A 24,617-nucleotide genomic window follows, 5' to 3' on the forward strand; every position below is an offset into this window, starting at 1 on the left:
TGATGACGTATTACACCTATATGCTCCCAGATGTTGATGGGCATACCAAATCAACTTGCTAATTAAATGCTACACATGGCAGACAGCAACCTTAAATGGTGTACGTAGAAACGCAAGCACTGGAGCCGCAGCCAAGTTGTCCATCCAGAGAACGTAAAGTGTTGACGGCTCTGAACTAGACCACCGACAGTAAATTTGAGCGCAGCAAGCTCTCTCGCGCATTTTTTCGTGAGAATTCTGAGAAGTTTGAGAATTTAATACAATCCACAGTGCAACCTGTAATCAGCGGGCGGTATATTGAATTAACACAGTGGCAACAGTCCAAGTTGAGAGCAAAGAATTATTCTTCAATTCGCTATAAAATTTACGATAAATAAAATTCGAATGTTGCAAAATGTTGCAGCTTGTTGCACAAGGAATAAGGAGAATTGTAACATTTGCTGCTTTCAGCGGTTATAATACGATAGTTCATCAAAATGTTGATAGAAAGGTCGTTTGATAGCAGAAATTCAAGTTCAAATGGATTTTTGTTTTAATTTGCAACGCCAAGGATAAATTACAAAATTATTTCCGCAAAAATGAATGAAAAAATTCTAACTATGAACTGCTTTATGCATTTAAATAGAGGTTAGAACAGAAACGGTTTCAAAAGAAGATATTAAGAGTGCCATGGAGACTGCTTCAGAGGTTTGTAAAAAAAAGCATAAATTACAAATATATTTTCGCAAAAATGGATGAAAAAAAGATTGTTATGAACTACTTTAAGTATTTTATTAAAGGCTTGAAAAGAAAAGGCTTCAAAAGAAGACTCTAAGAGTGTCACGGAAACTGAATCGGAGGTTTCTTAAAAAACAAGGATAAATTACAATTATATTTTCGCAAAAATGGATGAAAAAATGCTTGCTTTGAACGACTTCAAAAGAAGACACTAAAAGTACAACGTGGACTGAATCGGAGGTTTGATTAAAACAAAAACCAAAGCCAGGAGAAAGTCATTTCATGATACCGTCGTCTAATGCACTTTATGAGCGTACTTCAAAACGCATAAATGCAAAATGATTTTAATTTTCCCATCAAAGCAGAGCCCGTGGTCAAGGAGATATCGCTGAAAGACAAGCTCTAGCTGCATTTCATAACGATTGATAATGTTATACATTATATGGTATATTGGGATAAAACCAGCATTAATACCAACGTTAATCTCAAAATCCTCTGAAATCGCCTTATAAATCGACAAAACACTGAAGACATCAACAAACGGTCCTCCCGATGACAACAGCATACAATTGCGCTTATATTAGTCAACAAAAGGAGGAAAATATGCAATTAAAATTAAAAGAAAAGGATGAACTGTGACGCATCTTGCCAGCAGGTGCTACTTTGGTCTGAGAAGGCAATTGGGAAGTAAACTCCTCTCTCGACGAACAAAGACCAAACTCTACAAGTCACTCGTTATTCCCGTCCTGCTATATGGTGCAGAGGCGTGGACGATGACAACATCTGTAGAGTCGACGTGACGAGTTTTTGAGGAAAAGATACTTACTTTGCGCGTTGGCAACGACGAATACCGCAGTCGATGAAATCGTTTCCATAGTTCAGTGAATTAAGCTGGCTAGGTCATATCGTCCGAATGGATAAAAATATTCCAGCTGTGAGAGGTTTCGATGAAGTACCCGCCAGGGTAGCAAAGGAAGGAAAGACCATTTTGTCAGCTAGCACTTAGGAGGACTGACGACTTGGATAAAGTGTCTGCTGAATTTATAGCCTTTTGTTTGGGAAAAGCGAGGAAGTGAATTTACTTTTGAATTATGAAAAATATATATGTACATACGTATATTTCTTTAATTCTTTTTCAATATTTATTTTTTATTGTTCCGTATTTTAATAATTTATTGAATTTACTGAATATGGAAAAAAGTTCCATTTTGTCAAGTAAAATTAAAAAAAGGTTTAATGAAATAATTTGTGTTAGCAATTTCTTGGATACATTTTTTATAGGACGCCATATTTATAGGCGCAATTTTATTTATTAAATATATGTAACTCCTCAAATAATACAAAAAAAATATTTATTTTAATTTTCTTAATAAATTTATTACAAAATCGTACTGCAGTTGCAACTCTGCGTAACGGTAAATTTTGCAAAATTTAATTTGCTAAGAAAATGTTTAGTTAAATATATTTATATTTATTTATGAAGTTTCTTGAAGCAATCGGTTCACGTCCTTCCGCACAATTGGATCTCTCTCCGATAACAACATAGCAAATTTTGCGATTAGATTCGGCCCGGCATCCATATAAGATTGTGCTGGCACAAAAGCTTAAGGTGACAGAGCAATTGAAGCGCTGTAGCCTTGCCGATTGGGCGCTGGAAATGTTGGAAGCCAACGACGATTTGCAACGAAAAACCATTATCTCAGATGAGGCCTACTTCTGGCTTAATGGCTTTGTCCACAAACGAAATTGTCATTATTGGAGTGAATCATGTCGTCGTATGGTTCAGGAAACGCAATTTCATATCCAAAAATTGAACGTTTGGTGCGGATTGTGGTATGGCGGCATTTCCAGTCTTATTACAAATTTTGATTATAATCTCCACGGTAGTGTATCGCCTTCTCGCCAAAGAGAAGTCCATAATGAAAGCAATAACCTTGCCAATCAGGTCAGAGTTAAGGCTAATTCGAATCAGTCGGTTTAAAGTCGTTCTACGGAGTTGGTTCTCTCTTCGATGAAGTTTATAACACGGACTCTTTTTCACGGAATTTGATGAAATCGTCCTGGGTTATCTATATTTCCAACAAGACAGTGCGCCGCCTCATGTTTCATGTGTAAACATATAGACGTTTCGTGCAAGGTTTGACGACCCATTTATTTCGAGAACATGCTCAGTCAAGTGGACACTAAGATTATGCGATTTAAGGCTTCCAAATTATTGTCACTGGGAGTATGTGAAATCAAAAGTTTACAGCAATCAACCAGCAACGCTCAAAGAGCGCATTCAGCGCTGCGCCAGGTCACTGAAAATTGGCGTAAACGGGCATGGATATGCAAATGGAGCAGTGGCCATTTGGCTGACATTTTGTTGAAATCATAAATGGCATAAAATTAGTAGAATGGTAAACACTTTATGTTCATTCGACGCACACGCACGTCGGCAAGGTCGTATTTTGCTCTTCTGTATTCCATAATGTAAATCTGTGGAACTAAATGAATTTTCATGGACGATATGTTAAGGAATCAGTAACAGTTATTGCATTCCACTAGCAGCATGTCCTTTCTGGAGTATATTGTTATCCATAATAAACATTTATGGATTTCCCCTTTCCTATAATATACTAATAGCTTCTCCGTTGGATTTTAAGCGTTTCCCCTAGTTGTGGAATGCAAAGGCAGTTGGCAACGCCGCTATAAATGTGGGAATAGTTTGGTACCACCGTTTTCCACATTCCCCACATTACGGTATTACCGCGAAAGTTGTCGTGTATTTTGTTGCTTTGTATTTGTTGTCTCTTCTTCTTTTATCTGGCTACAGACCACAAAGAAAATGGAACTGTTATATGCTGCCATTCCATGGTTCGGTAAAGTTTTATTGATTTTATATTTGAATTTATGCTATCCTTCCATGGTTCCGTTAATGAAAGTAAATTCAAAAACTGGCTTATTGTACTTCAGAGGCGGCAAAGCCTTTTAGAAGCTTGGAAGCTTCCGTTTGAGGGCATGCAAAGAATTTATTAGAGTTCTAAAAACGATTCGAAGCAATTACGGATAGGTATACAGTAAGTGTCACAATATTCCCTAACCAACAGGGCCTCTTATTCAATGAATGAACGCCAATCATGGCGATAATATTGTATAATAAATGAGGCTTTAACCGCGATCTAAGGTCTATTGTGCCCTCCCTTAGGTCACAATGTCTCACCTTGCTGTTTAGGTGTTTCTTCAGTCTGTAGTGGCCACTTTATATTGCGATAAGTAGCCGCAATTTATTCCTCGGGTAGTTTAAAATCTGTTCAAACCAATATCAGTTTGTCAGATGTGTGGCGTTAGCAGGGCATGCAAAGAGGTGGTTAGTGTCATGCGAGGACTCTTTGCACGCTGGACATACATATATATGATACTATATATCAGTGTCGATTCTAGATAAGTAGAAGTTTAACCTGCTACAGTATCCTCAATTTTCGCGGCAACTGGAGCTTACCGTCTGTAAAGGGTTGTGGTTTGACTTCAAGTACGCCATTCACTTAGCGGCAGTCGGTGAAGGGGTTAATGGCTCCACAGTGAATGGCGGATTTTGTTGCGGCTCTGTAGTGATAGAAATTCCCTCTGGTGGTTTAAAGAGTTTCGAGATGTACAAGTTAAACAGCAATGTAAGAGGTCATCACTCTGGGGATGTTTTCTAATTCTTCTCAATTTAGAGTTTTTTCCATGAAATGGTACGGATAATTGACGACCGCTCAGGTAGTTCATAGAGCAGCTTACCAGTTCTGGAGGAAGCGTAGATTTTTCGGTGTCCTCAAGTAGCGTTGTGTGGTTGTGTCAAAGGATTTTAAAAAGTGCAACCTTACGAGGATTGTCCCCTCGCAGGGTGGTTTTTTTATTCAGGCCATGAACTACTTGTATCTGAGCGTTTATGTCGCTAAGTATTGGTGGTTTGCTAAGCTCAGGTGGTGTGCAAAAGTCGGGAGTAGCAAAGCCTCAAGTGTCTTCAATACTATGAAGAGTTAGTACTCCGCTTTGTTGGCAGGTGTCCCAGATTTCAGAAGTGGGACCACTCTTCCGATTTTCGGCAGTTTCTCTGCTCTCCAGCAGTGTCTCTTCGTTTTTTGATCATTGTTACATATTTCACAAATTACGCACGAATTAGCGAGATATTTAAAAGAATTTTGATGGAAAAAGAAGTTTCCGGCTTAGTAAAAGAAATTTGGTGTTGCCATATAGCTACGATTGTGGCGTCGCATACGTTTGTTGCCATGGATAATTAATAGATTTTTATAAATTTTTTTTATAAAGATTTCTTTATTAAAAGTTTTTTTATTGGTATTTTGGTTTAGAAAATGTCTATGAATTATTTTATAATTAATACTTTTTATTAAAGTATTTATTAAGATTGTTTTCAATCGTCAATTAGTTTATCTTAGAAACAACAAATTTATTACAATGCGAGTTAAAATATTAATAAAAATTTCAAATTAATTTTTTAAATTTAATTTCGGTTTGATTTCTATTTATTTAATATTTTTGTGTCACCCTGTTGCGTGCACAAATACTTCGATTAAATTTGATGACCAAATGACGATGACAAAAGTATCGATATTTTTGTTGGATTGTCTTCGCTTGATAATTTTCATTTCTAAAATGGACGTCGAGCAGTGTTAGCGATATTTTGTGTGCCCTCTCCGCCGTTCAATATCGTATTTGTGATATTCATTTAGGAAAAGCCGTATCGTTTTGAAATATTGTGAAATCGCCGTGAATATAAAACGTACGTAATTTATTTGTATATAAATACCTATTTTAAAGCAGTTGAAATGTGGAGAAAATATGTGTTGGCTTACAAAGCAAAAAATGTATGCCTCGGTTGCACTCGTCGGGTCAATATGGTGCGGTCGTTGCCGTCCAAGTTGCATATGCTAATTGTGTACAAAATTTTGCTTAAATATTTATACGGTGGATATGCCTGCGTTTATAATTGGAGTATTTTATTAACATAGTTTTGTGAAAAGAAAATTCCAAATTTGTTTTATATAATATACATATATGCGCATACGTGTGTATATATAAGTGTTCACGATAAAAAGGGAATGTGCATGGTGTAGCCAACATGTTCGTAGTGTCATGGATGACACGAACAACAGAGCTTTAGTGATGTGGCAGTTGCTGTATTATAGACGGTTTCGGTGTTTTAGACGCGATATATACGTAAAAAAGCTATTGGGCTGCACGAAAACGGACAATATTTTTCCTTGAGCCAAATTGCGTACGTGACGGTAAAATGCAATTAACACAGACATTTTAAGCGTGCGTAGCCGGTGGATTTTTATTATGCGTGCCTCATATGTATGCGGTTGCGGCGTTCGTGCGGTATTCGTTACATGATCGATATATAATGCGGTACTCGTAGAAATCGGTGTTTATCGTTCGCACAGCAACTGCTGTCTAGCAGCTGCCTTTGATTTGATACGCCCATTCTAACCTCTGTTTTCTAATAAAGAAAATATTTAAATCACATTGCTACTAAAAAAAAGTGTTAATAAAATTATTAAAATATCCATTATTCCGCATTTTGTTGTTTTCCTAAGTTAAGTTTGCATACCTTGCTTCTACCCACTAATCAGTTTTAGAAAAAATCAAAAGTTATAACAAAAATACATACATATTTGCATTGCTTGTTTAAAGTGCTGTTCACTCATGTTTTATTAAAATGTTTCTTGCAGCTTTTTTGTGTAAGTGCTTAAGTGCGCGTTCTATCCTAAAGCGTTACAGCTTAATTTAGTTGGCACATAAGCCAACATCGGTTTGCGCGCGAGTATTAAACGTAGAAACGTCGTCGAAAGTACACAACTTAGACGCTCGGCATATATACAAAATACGAATCTTGGCGCTTGTCTCGTAGCAATTATTGATTATCACTTGTCCGACTCTGTAAAATCGCTTTAACATCATTCACCATGTCGACGTCGCGCAGACGTGGCGAATTAAATCCGAAACTCCATATGGATAGACAGCCGACAGTTGCACGTATAACAGGTATACATTTTAGTTTCAGCGAAAAAAATTTTAAGTTTTTGGAAGGCACCCAGTGTTGTGTAGACTCATCAAGAAGCTAATACTAAACATTCTTTCATATGTTTACCTCAATTGCAGATCCTTCATTACCTGCCGGCAAACGTCGTGAGATCGATAACGTTATGAAAAAGGCACGCGCTAACACTAACGATTACTGGGATAAAAAATTGCTTGAGGTGGAGGAAAAAGATCCAAATCGCTGGCGTCATACAGGCTATAAGAAAATGTATATACAAGGTGACAGCAGTTCTGGTGAAAGTGAACGTGAACGTGAAGGCGGTTTTCGTTATAATTCCGCAGCAGGCGGTCCTGCTGGTGGACCTGTTGGTGGCCCGCCACCAAATAATGTTCGTTATGGTCGCTCACGGTCACCGCGTTCGCGTAGTCGCTCGCGTTTGCGTAAATCGCCACCTATGTCGCCGCATATGCGTCGCCGTTCGCCACCAATGGATATGGGTGGACGTCGTATGTCTCCACCCATGGACGGTATGCGCGGTCGTCCGCGTTCGCCACCACCACGTGGTGGTGTACCGCCGCGTTCGCCTTCTGATATGGGTCGCGGTCGTATGCCCTTGCTGGGCAGTGCTGGTGGTGGTAATAATCGTCCGCGTTCACCACCCGAACCGCCAATGCGTCGTAAACCGTCGCGATCGCCACTAGGTAGGCGGCGCTCACCACCTAGCATGAGTCGCCGGCGTTCACCACCACCTGTTGGACCCAATAAAAGGGGACAAATATTGCCGCGTTCAAAGCGCCCACCATCGCCTCCACCGCGGGTAAGTTATTGTTTTTATTTATTTATTTATTTTTTTTTTTTTTTGAGAAATATATGTTTCAACTACAGCATAACAAGTAAATGATTTATTTATTTGTATTACAGAATTCGTGTCGCTCGCGTTCGAATAGTTCGGTTAGTAGCTGCTCGGATGATTCTTGTTCGGTTTGCTCGCCCAAACATCACAATAGATCACGGTATGCAACTATTAATTATTTGTTTATTCATTTTATTTTAATAATGATTATATTGCAGCTCTCAATCTATACCGCGTGCGCGTATACCAGGTGGTCCGCGTTCTCCGCCAAAAGCATCGTCGCGTTCGCTGCAATATCGTGGTGGACAACCACCACCGAACGGTCACACTTCGTCACGTATGCATGCGCGTCCGTCGTCACCACCACCACAACCAAACGCGCGTTCCGTTGATAAATATCGTGATGACAAGGTTCGTCGGTATAGTCATGACCGCAGCATGGATCGCGTGCCAACAGATGGGCGCCTGAAACTTGTCCGTACGGGTCGGCATTCACCGAATGAAGATCTGCGCGTAAAGAATCGTCCCCCAGAGCCACCAGAGCCAGCTACGACTTCTTCATCAGCAACAGTTGCTGTCTCCAAGAAAAAGAAGAAGGATAGAGAAGTAAGTGTTGTTTTTATTGTTGACATAAAGATTTTTTATTAAAATAAATATGCATTCCACAGCTACGTACACGCATTAAAATTGAAGGTGAAAAACGTAAGAAGCACTCATCGTCAGAATCCGAAGATTCTGGTGGCTCGGATAGTGATAGCTCATTGCCGACATTTATTGCCGCCACCGGTTTGACGCTCTCCGAACGTTTTGGCAAAATGGCACAATGGAGTATTGATCGTAGCAATATGGAAAATATGCGCATAACCAAAGACTCTACCGGTGGAGCTTTGAAAGTTATGATCGAAGAGGGTCTCGAGTCGCCACCGCGTCGTTACTCGTATTCACCAGCTCCGGCTGGGCACTTTCCGGAAGAACTTGCGACCACAGCACCGTCGGGTATGCTGTCGTGGGATGATGTACGCGTACGTTACGAGTACTACAAGAGTCGTGGCTATCTGCGCGATCTAGATTTGAAGGTAAGGCAATATTTTCATATAAAAAAAATTAATATGTTGTAATGAAATATAATAATTTCCACAGGATTATATAAAATGGGAGGAATGGTGGTATAAATATCAAGAATGGTTGAAACAAGAACGCTATTATGAATATTGGGAACGTCAACAAATGGCGCGTCGTCGACGTAAGAAGCTACCCATTACGCAGCGTCTAAATTAGGTACTGACCCCTTTCTTGTATTCATTCGTTTCATCGCAGATTAAGAAGTTGTTTTAGAACTTGTAACGTGCACACGATTGCGCTAAATGAAAGCGAAAAAAGCATTAACATTTGCCACCTACGGTTGTAAGTTGCTTGATGTAGTGTTGCTTTTCATTGTTGTGTGAACTGCGTTTAAAATTTCCCCCATTCTTACATTTGTTCTACATTTAAAATGTATAAAAAAATTAATTAATAAAATATATATTCGTAAGTTATTTATAGAAATTATATACATACGAAGCAAGCAACTCACGGTTTTAGTCTCAAGTTTTGCCGGAGTTGCGGCTTTCAAAAAAAAAAAAATTATTATGTATTAGACTTTATATTATAAACAGTGTAATATTAATTTAAATAAATGATTGGATAAAAATTAAGTGAAAATGTGTATATGCGTATGTATAAAGTTATTTATGTTTTGCAAACTAGAGAACGCAAGATGCTAGTCTATTGTGATTATGAGTGTCATGTTCTTTTTTGTTTTTCAAAAAATGTTGTATTCGCATTGCCAACTATCATAAAAATTAAAACTAAATGATCGATTTTTTAACGTGACGTACAAGAAATCCTTTCGCAAAGTCTTAAATTTAGTAATTCTTTTAGAATGGAATTGCCATATTTCGAAAAACTAAATCTTAAAAGTTTGTTAAACTTGAGTCGTTGAATGAAAATTGAAAGCCGCTTAGACATTGCAAAATATAAACATTTTCTGGAAAAGAGTTGCCACCTATCAGAAAATTAAAAAGTAAAACTGATAATATTAGAATTTTTAAAAAAATAAGGAATAAATTAAACAAAAACTTACGAAATATTTTTAAAAAATTTTACTTATAAAATTTTCGAGATAGAGTTGCCATATTTTGAAAAAAAGTATATCGAAATTATTTGTTAAACCTTGCAGTTGTTTTAAAATTTCAAATTATAAAAATTTTGTTGCAAAGAGTTGCCACCTATCTTAAATTTTTTAGAAAAGTTAAAGCTAATATATGTAGTTTTTTAAGCAGGACGTTCAAGAAAACCTTTAGCAACAAATTCAAATAGTTTTAAATTATGAAATTTTTTAACATCAAAATGAAGAAAATCCAAAATGTTAAATTGTGGTCGTTTAAAGAAACCTGGAACCAACTTAATTTCACAATACAAAAATTTTCTGACTAAAAGTTGCCACGTTTTGAAAAAAAAAAAATTAAAAAGTTAAACATAATTTTAAACAAGAAGTTCAATGAAAATTTTCGCAAAATATCCAAAAAGTTTTAATTTTTGAATAATTTTTTGCAATAAGGATGCCATATTTCTGTCCTAGAAACGGATGTACATATTTCGTAGGCGTCTTCGTTTCACTACTCCGTTCGAACTGTTTGAGCTCTGCTCCCTTGTCTCAAAAACTCAATTTCAACTACAATGTTTGGGAGGAAATTTACTTTTATACCAGTTTCTTCTACTGTATTATACCAATCAGTTGCATTTATAACAGAGCTGCTAATTTTAGCTCCCCAAAGGTTTGATGAAAGGAAAATGAGATAAAATGTTGTATATCAATTGCATCACATTATTATACCAGTTTAATACATTTGTAGTTGGTTATTTAATTCGCCGCTCTCTATATCGAAAAAATCCAAAACAAGGACAGTGCTTACTTTAATATACCAGTGTTATTAAAATTCGAAGCTCTCCAAGATTTGAGAATGGAAGGGAAGAGTATACTTTTTATACCAGTTATTATTATTATATTATACCAGTTTAAGCCGTTTTTACCAATTGAATGTTCGATTTTTTTGTCACTTTCCAATATTTGACGTAATATTAAAGATTTTATACCAATTGCTTCCACACCATTATACCAATTTACTACGTTTGTAACAGTTGCTTCTTCAATTTTCCGTTCCCCGCTTTGGAATAAACAAACAAACAAACATAAAGACAGAGTTTATTTTATTATACCAGTTCGTTTCATTTGACCATTTAAATAATGCAATTCTCAAGGGTTTGAAGAAAAAAGTAAAATCTATACCAGTTGTTTACATTAAATTATACGAGATTATTTGGTTTATACCAGTTGCTTGTTCGATTTCCTACTCCTTGAGATTTATGCGAAGAGAAAGTAACTGCTATTTTATTATACCAGTTTGTCCCATTTATACCAGTGTTATGAAATAATGCAAATATCTATAGTTTGGGGAAAATAAAGTAAAATGTTAATTTTATACCAGTTATTTACATTAAATTATACCAGTTTATTTCGTTTATACCAGTTGTTATTCGATTTCCCACTCTTTGAGACATATGAAGTGAAGGTAACTGCTATTTTATTATACCAGATTATTTAGTTTATACCAGTTGCTTGTTCGATTTCCCACTCTTTGCGGTTTGTGTGAAGTGAAGGTAACAGCTATTTTATTATACCAATTGTTGCATTCATACCAATTCTTCCTTTTTTGATATTTTCGAACACACTAAACTGGGAAAATTACAAAATTTGTAAACCCAAAATCTTATAGCACCCTTTGGCTTTTCAGCTAAAAGAAAATAAGTTACTTTAATACATTTTTTCAATTACTCTCATTACTGCAACTACTGAAAATGGCTGAAAAGTCAGAAAAGTCTGAAAAGTAAGTTTTCGGATTTTTCCTCGTTCTTAATACAATTACTATATAAAAAAAATTCCCCTTAGAAATGATTACGATCCATACGAGCACCGCGAAGTACCACATCCGATTAGGTAAAATAAAATCTCCGAAAGAAAAACAAGTGTCAATATGTATGTAAATCTTGCAGCGATTTCGGCGCTTTTGTGAATATCATCAAAGCGGTACTGGGCACCGGGATACTAGCAGCGCCCATGGCCATCAGAAATGCCGGCTATTTGCCCGCCATCATATGCATCAACATAATAGGCGTCTTCATAATACACTCGAAATTCATACTGGTAATTCGAAAGACATTGTTGACACTTTACTTGGATTGTAGTTTTTTATACGCTGAACAGGGTATATTAAGTTTCCCACGATATTTCAACACTGTTGAGAAACTTCGAAGAACTCATAAATTATCTCCATATGTACATATATACGAGTAAATGATCAGTGGAACGAGCTGAGTCAATTTAGCCATGTACATCTGTCGATTTGAAATTTCCAACACGTCTGTCCTAGACAGGTCCGCTCTTGTCTATATTGGCAGCTGCCAAAAACAAAGGGACTGATCGGAACGCTGGGCGGAGCGTAGATTTTTCGATGTCTTCAAGAAAAATCTACGCTCCCTCCAGGGCTGAAAAGGTGGACTATGAACTACCTGAGTCTACCTACCTACCCTTACTGGAACTACTTCATCCGTATTGTTTCGAGGAAAAACTCTGAATTGAGAAGAAGAGTGATGTCCTCTCCCCGTTGCTGTTTGGCTTCTACATCTCGAAACTCCCCAACCACCAGTTGGAATTTCTATTACCACGTACGCTTATGATTGCACTATAATAACGTCGGGCATTGTATTCGATGGCGTGTGGTCAAAAGTAAATGGCTACCTCTCGATCCTTCCTGCTTACTCGCTGCACGGAACCTAACACTATCTAACACTAAATTCACAGCGACATATTCAATAACTGGACGAAGGAGTACAGACTAGAATATTGCAGTCGATGACGTTAAAATTCCGACTGTCAATAACCCTAAGATTTAAGGTGTGACATTCGACAGCCTGTGCTCCATCATTCCTCACACGACCGCGATTATTGCTAAAGTACAGAGCCGCAACAAAATTATTAAGTCGCTAGCCGGTAGCACATGGGGAAAAGACATAAAAACGTTGTTGGCAAAATACAAGGCAATCGGCCGGCCGGTCCTTAACTACGCGCAGCAATATGGTCGCCTGGGTCCAGTGAAACGCAGACGAGGAAGCTCCAGACTTGTCAGAACACTGCACTCCGGACTACAGCGGGATACCTCTTGATGTGTCCCATCGAACCTCTGCACAGTGAGGCCCGCATGCTCCCAATTAAGGAGCATAATGAACTACTATCTAAGCAGTTTCCGCTGAGATGCTTTCGTAGAAATCATCTCTGCAGTCAAATAGCTGTCATACAAACTGGCCTCTCAAAATCAAGTTTTTGTATGGAAAACAATTTTCTTTGTGAATAGTATTATGCCTTCGGTGCAACCGAAGTTAATGTTTTGTTTGTCTTATTTCAACAGTTATCAGGTATGTATGAGCTGGCCAAACGCAAGCAAATGCCACTGCTAACTTATGGCCAAGCGATGCTGTTCGGCGTGATGGAGGGTCCACCGGCGCTGCGTTGGTTGCAATATTTGATCAGGTGAGGCTTTGGCTTCGCCATAAATTGTCGTATTTAATAAATTTGTTCATTAATTAAATTACAGCGGTATTGTTAATGTAATGCTATTCGCCAATCACTTCGGCACTTGTTGTGTCTATGTGGTGTTCATAGCGAATTGCTTGAAGGATTTCGGTGATTACTATTGGGAGGAGCATGACAATCGCATTTATATGGCAATGGAAATTGTGCCGTTATGTCTGATATTCCTCATACCCAACTTGAAGGCGCTCACACCATTTGTGCTTATCGCGACTATATCTTTAATATTTGGTAGGTAAAACATTTATAATTGATTAATTGAAAAGTCCCCAACCCGACATATAGACTGGGCTACTAGAATTAAATTCATATGGGTTTTAGTTAGGCCTAATCTTCAAAAAAAAAAGAAAAAAGTAGGCAATTGAGAAGTAAAGTCCTCTCCCGGCGAACAAAGACCAAATTCTATAAGTCACTCATCATCCCCGTCCTGCTATATGGTGCAGAGGCAACATCGGATGAGTCGGCGTTACGAGTTTTCGAGAGAAAGGTTCTGCGGAAGATTTATGGCAATGGTGGGTACCGCAGACGATGGAACGATGAGCTGTACGAGATATACGGGGACATTGACATAGCTCAGCGAATCACGAGACAACGACTGCGATGGCTAGGTCATGTTGTCCGGATGGAAGAGAATGCTCCAGATTTGAAGGTTTTGGATTCAGTACCCGTCGGTGGAAGCAGGTGAAGAGGGAGACCTCCGCTCCGTGGAAGAGATCAGGTGAAGAAGAACGTGGAACGAGATAGCAGGCACTCTAAAGATATCAACTAAACGTGTACATCATATCATTCACGAATATGTGAGTATGAGAAAGCTCTGGGCAAAGTGGATGCCGCGCGAGCTCACTTTTGACCAAAACCAACGACGAGTTGATGATTCGGAGCAGTGTTTGCAGATTTTTGCGTCGAGATGTGCCAAGGAATGAAACATGGCTTCATATTTTCACTCCGAAGTCCCATCGGTAGTCATCCGAGTGGACTGCATACGGTGAACCTGCTCCAAAGAATGGAAAAACCCAAAAGTCGACTGGCAAGGCTATGACGTCCATACGTTGGGATGCGCATGGAATAACTTATATTGACTAACTTGGAAGAGGATTAGCGACTATTACATAGCGTTATTGGACCGTTTGAAAGAACGTGCGGATTCACCAAGACAATGCACCGTGTCACAAGTCAGTTAAAACCATGGTGAAAATCCGTGATTTGAGGTTCGAATTGCTTCCGCATTCATCATATTATCCAGATCTCGCCCCCAGCGTCCATTTCATGTTCTCAGATCTCAAAAGAACGCTAGCTGAGAATAAATGTTCGTCGAATTAAAAGGTGATCGGCGAAATAGCGGGCTATTTTGAAGCGAAGGACAAATCGTACTACAACAAAAAAAAACGTTAACTTCGGGTGCATCGAAGCTAATATACCCTTCACAGGTGCATTTCTTTTAGTAACTATTTGTTCAGTTTGTATGGAAGCTATATGCTATAGTAATCCGATCTGAACAATTTTTTCGGAAATTACATTGTTGCCTCAGAAAATAATCTATACCAAATTTGGTGAAGATACATTGTCAAATATGAAAGTTTTCCATACAAGAACTTGATTCCGACCGTTCAGTTTATATGGCAGCTATATGTTATAGTGGTCCGATATCGGCCGTTCCGACAAATGAGCAGCTTCTTGAAGAGAAAATGACGTTTGCAAAATTTCAAAAGGATATCTTAAAAACTGAGGGACTAGTTCGTATATATGTATACAGACGGACGGACGGACGGACGGATGGACGGATGGACAGACAGACAGACGGACATGGTTAAATCGACTCAGCTCAACATACTGATCATTTATATATATACTTTATAGGGTCTCCGACGCTTCTTTCTGGGTGTTACAAACATCGTGACAAACTTAATATACCCTGTTCAGAGTATAAAAATGGTATCAAAAAGTTGGAAAGTCGCTATAATTAGTATACCACCCTTGAAGGGTGCCAAAAAAAAAGTGTTTTACTAAGCTATGTCGGGGACTTTTCAATTGACCTTCTACCTTTATATATCAAGTTAAAACTTGACTCGGATCCAATCCAGTTCAGCTTAAATCTGCTCTTGTATGCATAATAATAATAAGACATAAAATTTTTCTCCCACAGGCTTCGGCATTTTATTCTACTATATCTTCACGGATATGCGCCCGTTCTCCGAGATGGCTGTAGTGCAGGACATTTACTACTTTCCATTTTTCTTTGGCGCCACCATGTTTGCTATGGATTCGCCCGGCTTGGTTGTTTCAAAGAATTTCTGCAATCTTCTAGCTTTCACTTTAGAATTTTCGTATACCCTTTGCAGATTGTTTCCGTGGAGGCGAATATGAAAAATCCCTTACATTTTCGACGCATCTGTGGCGTTTTTGTGCTAGCCATGCTGTTCGTTGTTGTTTTCCAAATCATTTTTGGCTTCTTCGGCTACTGGAGTTATGCCGAAGATATTGCCTCGACTATTCTGCAAAATATACCCTATCATACGGCGTAAGCGTTTTGGATTTTTGTTGCAAATTTTATAAAAATACTAAATATCTGCTTTCATCAATAGACCCGCCTCAGCGGCGCGCGTAATTTTTGCATTTTCCATCTTCATCTCGCATCCGTTGCAGGGTTACGTGCCCTTCGATGTGATGTGGAACAATTGGTTGAAAGCGAAGGTGGCTGAGGAGCATCAATTTGTGCTCGCGATGCTTTTTCGCATTTGCATCGCCCTTTCTTCCGGTCAATATTTGGTTAAAATTAATTATTTGTATGACTCATTGTTGTTAGTCTCTTTCTAGTGCTCATCGCCATCTCGTGTCCCTCATTGACTGTCATACTCTCGCTAGTTGGCGCCTTGTGCATGTCTTTTCTGGGCTTAATTTTGCCTGCTATTCTGGATATTTGTGTGAAATACGAAACCGGCTATGGCCCCGTAAAAATTTATCTGCTGACGAGTTTGCTGGTGGCGCTTCTTGGTTTGGTCGGCGCTATAATTGGTACATATGTGTCCATACAGGAGTGGATTTTTACGTATACCCGCGAAGATCACACGATGAAGGCTATATATTATGGTGTTTTTAATGAAAAATATACTGGTTTGATTTAAAACGTGAAAGTCGTTGCTTTGTGCTTTGATATTTTATATGTGGAACCGGTTTTTAGCAGTTGGAATCGTTGAAAATATCGATCACAGGGTTACAACTCTAGAATATCAGAGACTAACTCTTTGGTAATGATATGTTGAGCTCTTTAACAGAGTAAGTAGAGAGTAAGGCAGGGTTATCTACAATCTCTCAATATAATTCGACGAAGTATTACGATAATTAAGCTTCGTCGACCTCAAAAAAGTGCTCGAGCGAATTTAACCGGAAATTTAGGTGAAAACGACGACTTTTCTGACTGCTGTGGCAAGTACTGACAGAATAACTCTTCGGTAATGATATGTCGAGCTCTTTAATTGAGCTAGTGCAGAGGAGAGCAGGGTTAGCTCTAACCTCTCTATATAATTCGACTGATAATTCGAAGCATTATGACTAGTAAACTTCGTCGACTTCAAAAAAGTGTTGGAGCGAATTTAACCAGAAATTGGGTGGATATGACTACTTTTTTGTTTGCTGTGGAAAGTACTGAGATTCTAGGTGAATGTCGGTATGTATGTGAATGTAGGTAAAGTCATGAGCTGCTTGAGCCATATGCAAAAGAATCGTTTTCGATCACTCCCAAGTGAATGGTGCTCAGAGAACTTCTCTTACTTGTGTGATCTGCCGGAATAAGCAGAGCAAGAGGACCAGGTGGAGAAGAACCTGGCTACACTCGGAATCCCGAATTGGTGCTAAACAGCGAAAAGGAAGAAAGGGACATTTGGGTGGATACGACGACTTCTTATCAAGGAGAAGTATTTGGTTACCATCGGAATATCAGAAGCCTAAACTGCTGCCACCGAGGTTCTCAAATTGTCGCTAGTCCTCCTAAAAATCTGGGATGTGTTCAAAAGAAGACTGGACTTCTACCTAAAATTTGAAATCAGTCACTAAAAGCTTTTCTCGCCGCTTTCCAAACTTCTTCATTCATCAACCACCTAAGGTCTTACCTATGAAAGCATGATACTTGGGGAGAATATTCAAAAAGGCTGCTAAAAAATGCATGGTAATTGCTCGGTCAGCTTTTCAACACATAACAACGATGTGGTCCTCCGGTACTAGGTTACAGTTTAAGATGATCTCTCTTTTATTATCTTTCATTTGTTACCACTAAATTTGTTCCCACTTTTAAAACATTCAATACAGCAGTCACACACATCAAGCCTGTCAGACGCAGAGCCGTAAATTATTATAAATATTTCCTAAAAATTAAATGGCCGAGTCGTAAGTTTTTGCAGTTAACTGCTACTGAAAACCTCATTTTGTTTCTTTAGAAAAGATGACTACGATCCATATGAGCACCGCGAAGTTGCCCATCCGATTTCGTGAGTTCATGAAGATTCCATCCTGTGCTACATCCACACTCACATCTCAATTTCTTGTAGAAATATTGGCGCACTGACGAATATCATCAAAGCAATAATTGGCACCGGCATTTTAGTGTCACCAATGGCTTTTCGCAATGCCGGCTGGTTAAATGCGCTGATTAGCACGACTGTTATTGGTATTATTGTCTTGTATTCGAAGCAAATGTTGGTAAGCAACTGGAATTGTGGAAATCTTCGGAGAGTAGTCAGTTTTTGAAATTTTCAGATGTATGGCATGTACGAAATAGCAAAGCGTCGTCATGTACCACTCTATACCTATGCTGAGGGTGTTGTAGAAGCTATAGTCGAAGGTCCACCTTGGTTGCGTGGACTCCAAGGAACATTGCGGTTGGTATAAATTCGGAATTGAAACACATTTTTCAGACTCGATTTTCCAGAATATTTCAAGTTAATACATTCTGATGGGAAATGGCTTTCCAGAGTTGTTTAGCTAGAGTTAGGAAATTTAGGTCTTATGTACGGAATAGTGTCCAGGGTTCGACGGAAAAATTCCTTCAAATATATTTGCTTCACGACTTGAGGAAAAAGTTCCTTTTGCCATTTCGCCAGACAGGTGGTGTAATAAGGGTGGCTAGACACGTGCACATATTGTGAAGATTTGTATGATACTACGCTTATATTCGATTTGACGGATTTGGACGACTTTGCTGGTATTTCGTTGATGTTGAGGAGTATGCTACATTTACTTCCGTATACCGCGTAGATCCATTGCAGTTCCTTCCAAAATTTGAGAATGGTTATAGGTCTTGATAAGATTGGACTCATTTAAGATAGCGCGATCGAAATAACCTAACCTCGAAGAAGAAACCCTCTTTCAGCCTTTTGGGATTTAATATAAAGCTGTTAACGCTTTTTGGAATTTTAGCTCGATGCTGTACATTTTATGTGGATGACTTTTGATAGACAAATCTCACGGGCAGCCAATGGATGCGTTTGAAAAAGTTCTCACTCCAGTGGGTATGTCTGGCAGTGACTGTCTGTCGGGAGAGACATTCTTGTTGAAATTGCCGAAAGTTGCTTAATGATAATTGACAAAGAGGAGTTTGAGAGCTTATCTAGAGCATGAAATCGTTAATGATAAGGCAACGATCGTTTACGAGGAAATATTAGTATCTTAACTAGGCGACGTATCCAGCTTGGCAGCAGATGGGCTGTGATGTAGTATACTCGGAAGATATCCGTTTGATCTTTTGGCCATCTATGTAGGCTTCAGTTGGTTTAGTCGGTCTCGTCCGTATCGATTTCGTAAACATAAAATAGACCATCCTCAGTTGGACTGAATCGGGTTTTACTATCTACTTTACTTTGTTACACGGTTAAGTTTTCTGATAAATTAGTCTAATGCTCCCTCATCTCTACTTGCAGCTGCATGGTGAACTCTCTACTCTTCATTTATCACTTCGGTTCCTGCTGTGTTTATGTGGTTTTCATAGCAAATTGCCTTAAGGACCTTGGCGACCATTATTGGGCCAACTGGGACAGCCGTTTATACATGTTGTGTGAGATTTTACCGCTATGCCTTATCTACTGTGTGCCGAACTTGAAGTCATTGGTCCCATTTGCGATGGCAGCCAACTTTTCGCTAATATTTGGTGAGTTTGGAAACTAATTTTCACCGCAGATTTCTTAGACCCAGCACAAGTGAACGTATTAACTGTTGCGGGTTGCCATGTTAATACAAAATAAAAAAATGGCTTCATCGTTTAAGCTGTGAAAAATATTTCTCCCATAAAAATTTGTATGCTTCTAGGGTCGAAAAGATATCTCCTCGATATAAATATTATAATTTCTTTCTATTTCTATTCCAGGTTTCGGCATAATTTTCTACTACATGTTCAGTAATCTGCAACCATTTGAAGAGCTGAAAGCCTTCCAAGACTTCCGCTTGTATCCGTTATTTGTTGGTGCCACATTATTTGCATTTGAGGCGCCCGGTTTGGTAACTCTACAATATTTCCAACTTAACCTAACTTTTTATTTTATTTTATTTATTTCTTTCAACTGCTGTAGGTAGTATCCATAGAGGCGAACATGAAAAAGCCACAGTCCTATGTCGGCATAGGTGGCGTGCTGAGTCAAGGCATCTACTTTGTTATACTGCTGCAGCTAGTCTTCGGTTTGCTGGGCTATTGGCGCTATGGTGATGATATCAAGTCGGCAATATTGCAGAGTCTGCCTCATGACGAGCTGTAATATGCGTTTTAATTAAAATTTTTCAATTTTACTTAAGAACACATAACCCTACTTTTATTAACTTTTTAGACTCGGCAACTCGGCGCGCGTAATCTTCGCCTTTTCCATGTATATCTCACACCCTTTGCAGGGCTATGTGCCCATCGATGTCATGTGGAATAACTGGCTGAAAGCGAAGATGCCCGAGAGTAAGGCATTCGTGTTAGAATTGGTATTTCGTGTGTGCTTGGCGATTTTGTCGGGTAACTATAAAGCCTTTTTGAAAATATGTATTAATAGTATTATTGTGATCTTATCTCTTTTCTTTCTTTCTTTGTAGTTGGTTTTGCCGTCGCTTGGCCGAACCTAACCTTAATTCTTTCCTTTGTCGGCGCATTCTGTCTCTCCTTTCTGGGTCTTATATTTCCTGCCATCATTGATATTTCAATTCGATATGAAAAGGGTTATGGACCTATGAAAATACATCTACTACTGAGTTTTATCGTGATATTGTTCGGTGTTGTTGGTGGCATAACCGGTTCTTATGTGCCAATCGAACAAATGGTGAAACTATATGTCAGCGGTACGAATTTGACCGGTTAGAAATATATATTCGCATTGAAGAAACAAAATGTAGTTTTATTTACCATTCTGTTCTTATGGCGGTAGGACTGGTAGCTGTCTTTGATTACTAAAGCTTTTTTTAAGTTACTTATTTCAAAAAGCTTCAGCTAAAAACATAACCGTACATAACGTATAATAATTTCCATATTAATAAACTAACGACTATAACTAAAGCCGTTTTACTCAAGGTCTGACAAAACCATTTTTAGTAATGACCTATACCTCAAAGCTCAATGGGTTTCTACGTCTATTTATGCTCTTCGTTAAATCATTTGAAGCTTTTAAAAGCTTCGGCGTTTAACTTTACCTGAAAACTTTACTAGCACAATGAAAGCTTTCTATGTCAGACAAAGCTTTGTCGTTTCAATTTCCACGAGAGCTTCGAAAGTAAAATGTTTATGTCAGACAAAGCAGTATTTACTGAAGACAAATACCTAAAAGCTCATATCCTTGAATAAGTCCATACTTATGTTAAATCATTTAGAGCTTATAAACTTTCGTGGATGACAGTCCTTGAAAGCGCAGCGTGGAATGTGTGAATCTCATATATTCTTCTTCACACTTTAGGTGCAATACTGAAGAACGAACCTTACTTTAGGAAAACAGCAACTGGTTCGAATTTTGAAGACTTTGCCGGTTATAAATTCGGTTATCTTCCAGTTATATAGACCCTACTGTTATGAAACGGACTTATTAGTACTCGTTACTGTAATAGGAGGCGTTTCTTCGGACACGAAAATGATATAATAGGACTTGAGATCCTCTACTTGCCAGTACACATAAAAAGAAAACTCTTTAAGTCCCTCTGATTTCACTATCCGATACTTATCATATCATCTATCTAATGTTAGCAGTGTCAAAGCTTAAAAGTACTTACAGTGTGGTTGCTGTACTAATTTTGGGCTTTGGGTTGAGCTATTGTTCTTAAACTACTTTCTTCTAGACACTTCCTGTACCCTGTAGTGAACAAATATGATCTGATAACATTAACTTTGTTCTGATGTCTAAAACAATGGAAAAAAGAGCGTTGGATGGAAGTCAGTACCATTAGCTTCTCTTAGTGGTCTCCAGGCTGTCTGGTGTAGAGCTAAATTTGCATAAACCATCAAAACTATCAATTCGTACACCATTGTATTTGTATAACCAAATCGTTTTCTTTTATCAGCAATGGTTTACATGAAAAATTCTTCGTGAGCCTCAATGACGGCTTTGTATCCTTTTAAAGAGGTGGAAACCACCTCCGAGACTATATTTTTGGTATTGGAACTTTGAGTAAAGGAATCATGAGTCCTCTCTCGACAAACAAAGCCCAAATTCTTCAATGCACCCATCATCCCCATCCTGCTATATGGACAACGACAACATCTGATGAGTCGGCGTTACGAGTTTTCGAGAGAAAGGTTCTTCGAAAGATTTATGGTTCTTTACGCATTGGCAATGGCGAAACCGCAGTCGATGGATTGATGAGCTGTACGAGATATACGACGACATCGACAAAGTTGAGCGAATTAAGAGACAGTGGGTACGCTGGCTAGGCCATGTCATCCGAATGGATGAAAACACTCCACCCTTAAAAGTATACGACGCAGTACCCACCGAGGGAAGCAGAGGGAGAGGAAAACTCCTTTAAGAAGATCAGGTGGAGAAGGACTTGGCCACACTTGAAAAGAACGACTGACGCGCTGTTGTAAATTCTGCTATAATGAAGAATCATGTGTTTCAAGATCAACCTCAGAGAGTTACTCTTTCTTCCTTACCTAACCTAAATGCATGATTTTGTTTTTGGCTATTTGTATGTCGGTTTCCATGGTGCCACGTATATTGCTTTATGGCTGGCTTTGCTGAAATTAAGCGTCGCGAATGCGTTTTGAAAGCGCTTGATCCAATCAAATCAAAGCGGAAGTGCCTTTTAATTTGCAACACGCCAATCATACCAAAGTGCTCCTCCATATAGGGACCAATATAAAGGCTGCCGTTGGCTACCAATCTCTCGACAATCGTTTTTCGCCAGAACTCTAACAAGTTTTGTACTTTTTTCGGTTTTAATTTTCGCATTGCGACTTTCGTGCTTTGTTGTTTTGATACTTTCTTTTCTTTTTATTTTTTTCTGTGTTAATTTGTGTTTGTTGAATTGTTGTGAAGGGGAAACCATTGATGTTTGACTGATTACTGACGCGAGCACTCATGACAAACCCGGCGAGGAAAGCTTAATTGTGCATGTCACGTCCTCTTTCCGCTCATATCTCAAGTGATACTTGCTGGATCGTCGGTATTCTTATAGTTAAGAACTGAAGTCTTGCCTTGGCTAGCAGGATATCCAGCCCGAAGTGCTAGTATGCGGAAAACATCTTAAACATGGAAACTGTTTGGTCTTTTATAAAAGCTTTGTTGAGTATTTTTGGCTTCAAGATATTACGAAATCACAGAAAACGAAGGTTCTTAAGTCAGTTTCCGAAATAAACGCGCAACAAGGAGTATAATCGTCTAAGTACTGCCACTCCTTTTGCGCAGAAAACATAGTTCAATAAGTTTCCTATAGGGCATCCAATTTCGCCAAAAAGTTTCAATGCTAATTGAAAGAAATTTTCGGCAATCAACAAAAATACCAACATACTGCGACTAGGAGTGTGAGTAATTAATTGATGAAGCAAACTTTTGAAGTTTTCGGTTAGCTGCAATACCGACAAATTTGTGAGTTTGGGGAAGCGGACATCTGTGTTTGATACACCAACTTTGTTGTACTTCAAAAAATGAATAAGAAAACCTATTACAACAAATAGTGAATGCGTCAAAGGTCTATTTACTGATTCCTCACGTTACGGCTTTGGCCAATTATTGATTGAGTAGTAAGTTAAATATTAGGAATCGCAGCTTGATGAGCCGAATGGCGCAAATATCATATATTTTTTTCAGTTGAAATCATTGAAGTCTAAATCCTCGCCAAGTTTTTTTCTGTAGCGGGTTTGATACTTACTTTGGCGTCGCGTCTTAAAAAATTTTGACTCGAAAAGTTTGGTCTTTCAATGATTTAACCATGCAAGCAATTCTAGTTAGCTGTTCAGTTCTCATTTTCCTCTTTCAATGTCATGTCTTACCGCAAGCCTACGAAAATTTTTTCTTCAAGTTCTGTACATCACTAAGCTGTGATTAGATTTCTCAATTGCTGACAAGCATATCGAGAGATCCTCGCTTAGCATTAGTAGGGTTTTAAAAAGACGGTAACTATGCGATTTTAACAACGTCTTTAGAGAGGATCAGAAAAGGGATCAATACATGATCTAATTAAATGGACAACTAAAGAGCTTTGTATGGTTAGAGAAGACGATGAAGATGAAGATGAGACTTTCGGTATGGTGGACCTTATGGGAGCTGTCGTTAGACATGTGACTAGAACAGAAGGTATTGAGATAATTCATCGTCGCTTAGCGAGCGATGAATTGATGATCGTACATTATTGCCGTTTAAATAGCTTCTGCAGTAAGGTTCAGAACTTATGTGGCTCAGAGATTATGTAGCTGGTATGATAAAAATGGGGTTAAAATCAACAGTTAAAGAAGATTTTGTTTGCCTTAGATAATATCGTATCAAATTTTGATTAGACTTGAGTTGAAGTCTTTTTCCTTAGACAATATCGTGTCAAATTTCGATTAGATTTGAGCTGAAGTCTTTGCTGCTAATGGTATTCTAAGCTCAACCCTCTAAGTATGGATAAAGCTGGGTTCTCCCATGTGGAACTAAATCCATATGGTTTTTGATGTGGTTATGTGTTATCTATTTGTATCCATTTCTGATCTTTCAACATAAAAATTTCGAGTTGAGAACATCGAAAGTTCTTCATTGTAAGATTTGACCACATATTCTGCTTCTGGGAACTTAGTTGCCGCCTTATATGAAAAAAAAAATATTTTTAATAGCTATTACTAGACTCTAATTGTTTGAGCGTCAATATGGCATAAAAATTGTTTCTTCTGAAGATTCATAGGTCATTTAAAG

General features: G+C 38.4%; 3 protein-coding genes across 5 annotated transcripts; all 3 read left to right on the top strand.

Annotated features, from left to right (window-relative positions):
- Positions 1-5,337: 5,337 nt before the first annotated feature.
- LOC120771295 (serine/arginine repetitive matrix protein 1) lies at positions 5,338-9,302 on the top strand. Of its 3 annotated transcripts, XM_040099227.1 has the most exons (7): positions 5,338-5,482; positions 6,435-6,747; positions 6,865-7,562; positions 7,667-7,758; positions 7,817-8,204; positions 8,267-8,674; positions 8,739-9,301. In XM_040099227.1, the coding sequence occupies exons 2-7, from the start codon at positions 6,669-6,671 to the stop codon at positions 8,874-8,876; spliced, it is 1,803 nt and encodes a 600-aa protein (XP_039955161.1). In that variant the 5' UTR covers positions 5,338-5,482; positions 6,435-6,668; the 3' UTR covers positions 8,877-9,301. The 3 variants fall into 3 exon arrangements, with proteins under 3 accessions (XP_039955161.1, XP_039955164.1, XP_039955162.1); XM_040099230.1 differs by lacking the exon at positions 6,435-6,747 and having other exon boundaries at positions 8,739-9,302; XM_040099228.1 differs by lacking the exon at positions 5,338-5,482 and having other exon boundaries at positions 5,489-6,747.
- A 2,392-nt stretch (positions 9,303-11,694) lies between these two features.
- On the top strand, positions 11,695-16,406 carry LOC120770781 (proton-coupled amino acid transporter-like protein CG1139; the record flags this gene model as incomplete). The annotated part of the gene is made up of 7 exons (XM_040098360.1): positions 11,695-11,841; positions 13,103-13,224; positions 13,289-13,515; positions 15,428-15,558; positions 15,624-15,802; positions 15,867-16,039; positions 16,099-16,406. Coding segments are annotated over 7 exons (1,287 nt in total), but the record flags the coding sequence as incomplete, so codon positions are not given.
- A 1,247-nt stretch (positions 16,407-17,653) lies between these two features.
- On the top strand, positions 17,654-20,603 carry LOC120772833 (proton-coupled amino acid transporter-like protein CG1139). The gene is made up of 9 exons (XM_040101639.1): positions 17,654-17,664; positions 17,715-17,765; positions 17,826-17,976; positions 18,034-18,155; positions 19,194-19,420; positions 19,637-19,767; positions 19,839-20,017; positions 20,091-20,263; positions 20,341-20,603. Exons 1-9 carry the CDS (start codon positions 17,654-17,656, stop codon positions 20,601-20,603), a joined length of 1,308 nt encoding a protein of 435 aa, XP_039957573.1.
- The last annotated feature ends 4,014 nt before the right edge of the window (positions 20,604-24,617 follow it).

The sequence above is a fragment of the Bactrocera tryoni genome, chromosome 3 (genome assembly GCF_016617805.1).
Source record: "Bactrocera tryoni isolate S06 chromosome 3, CSIRO_BtryS06_freeze2, whole genome shotgun sequence".
Taxonomy (NCBI): Eukaryota; Metazoa; Arthropoda; class Insecta; order Diptera; family Tephritidae; genus Bactrocera; species Bactrocera tryoni.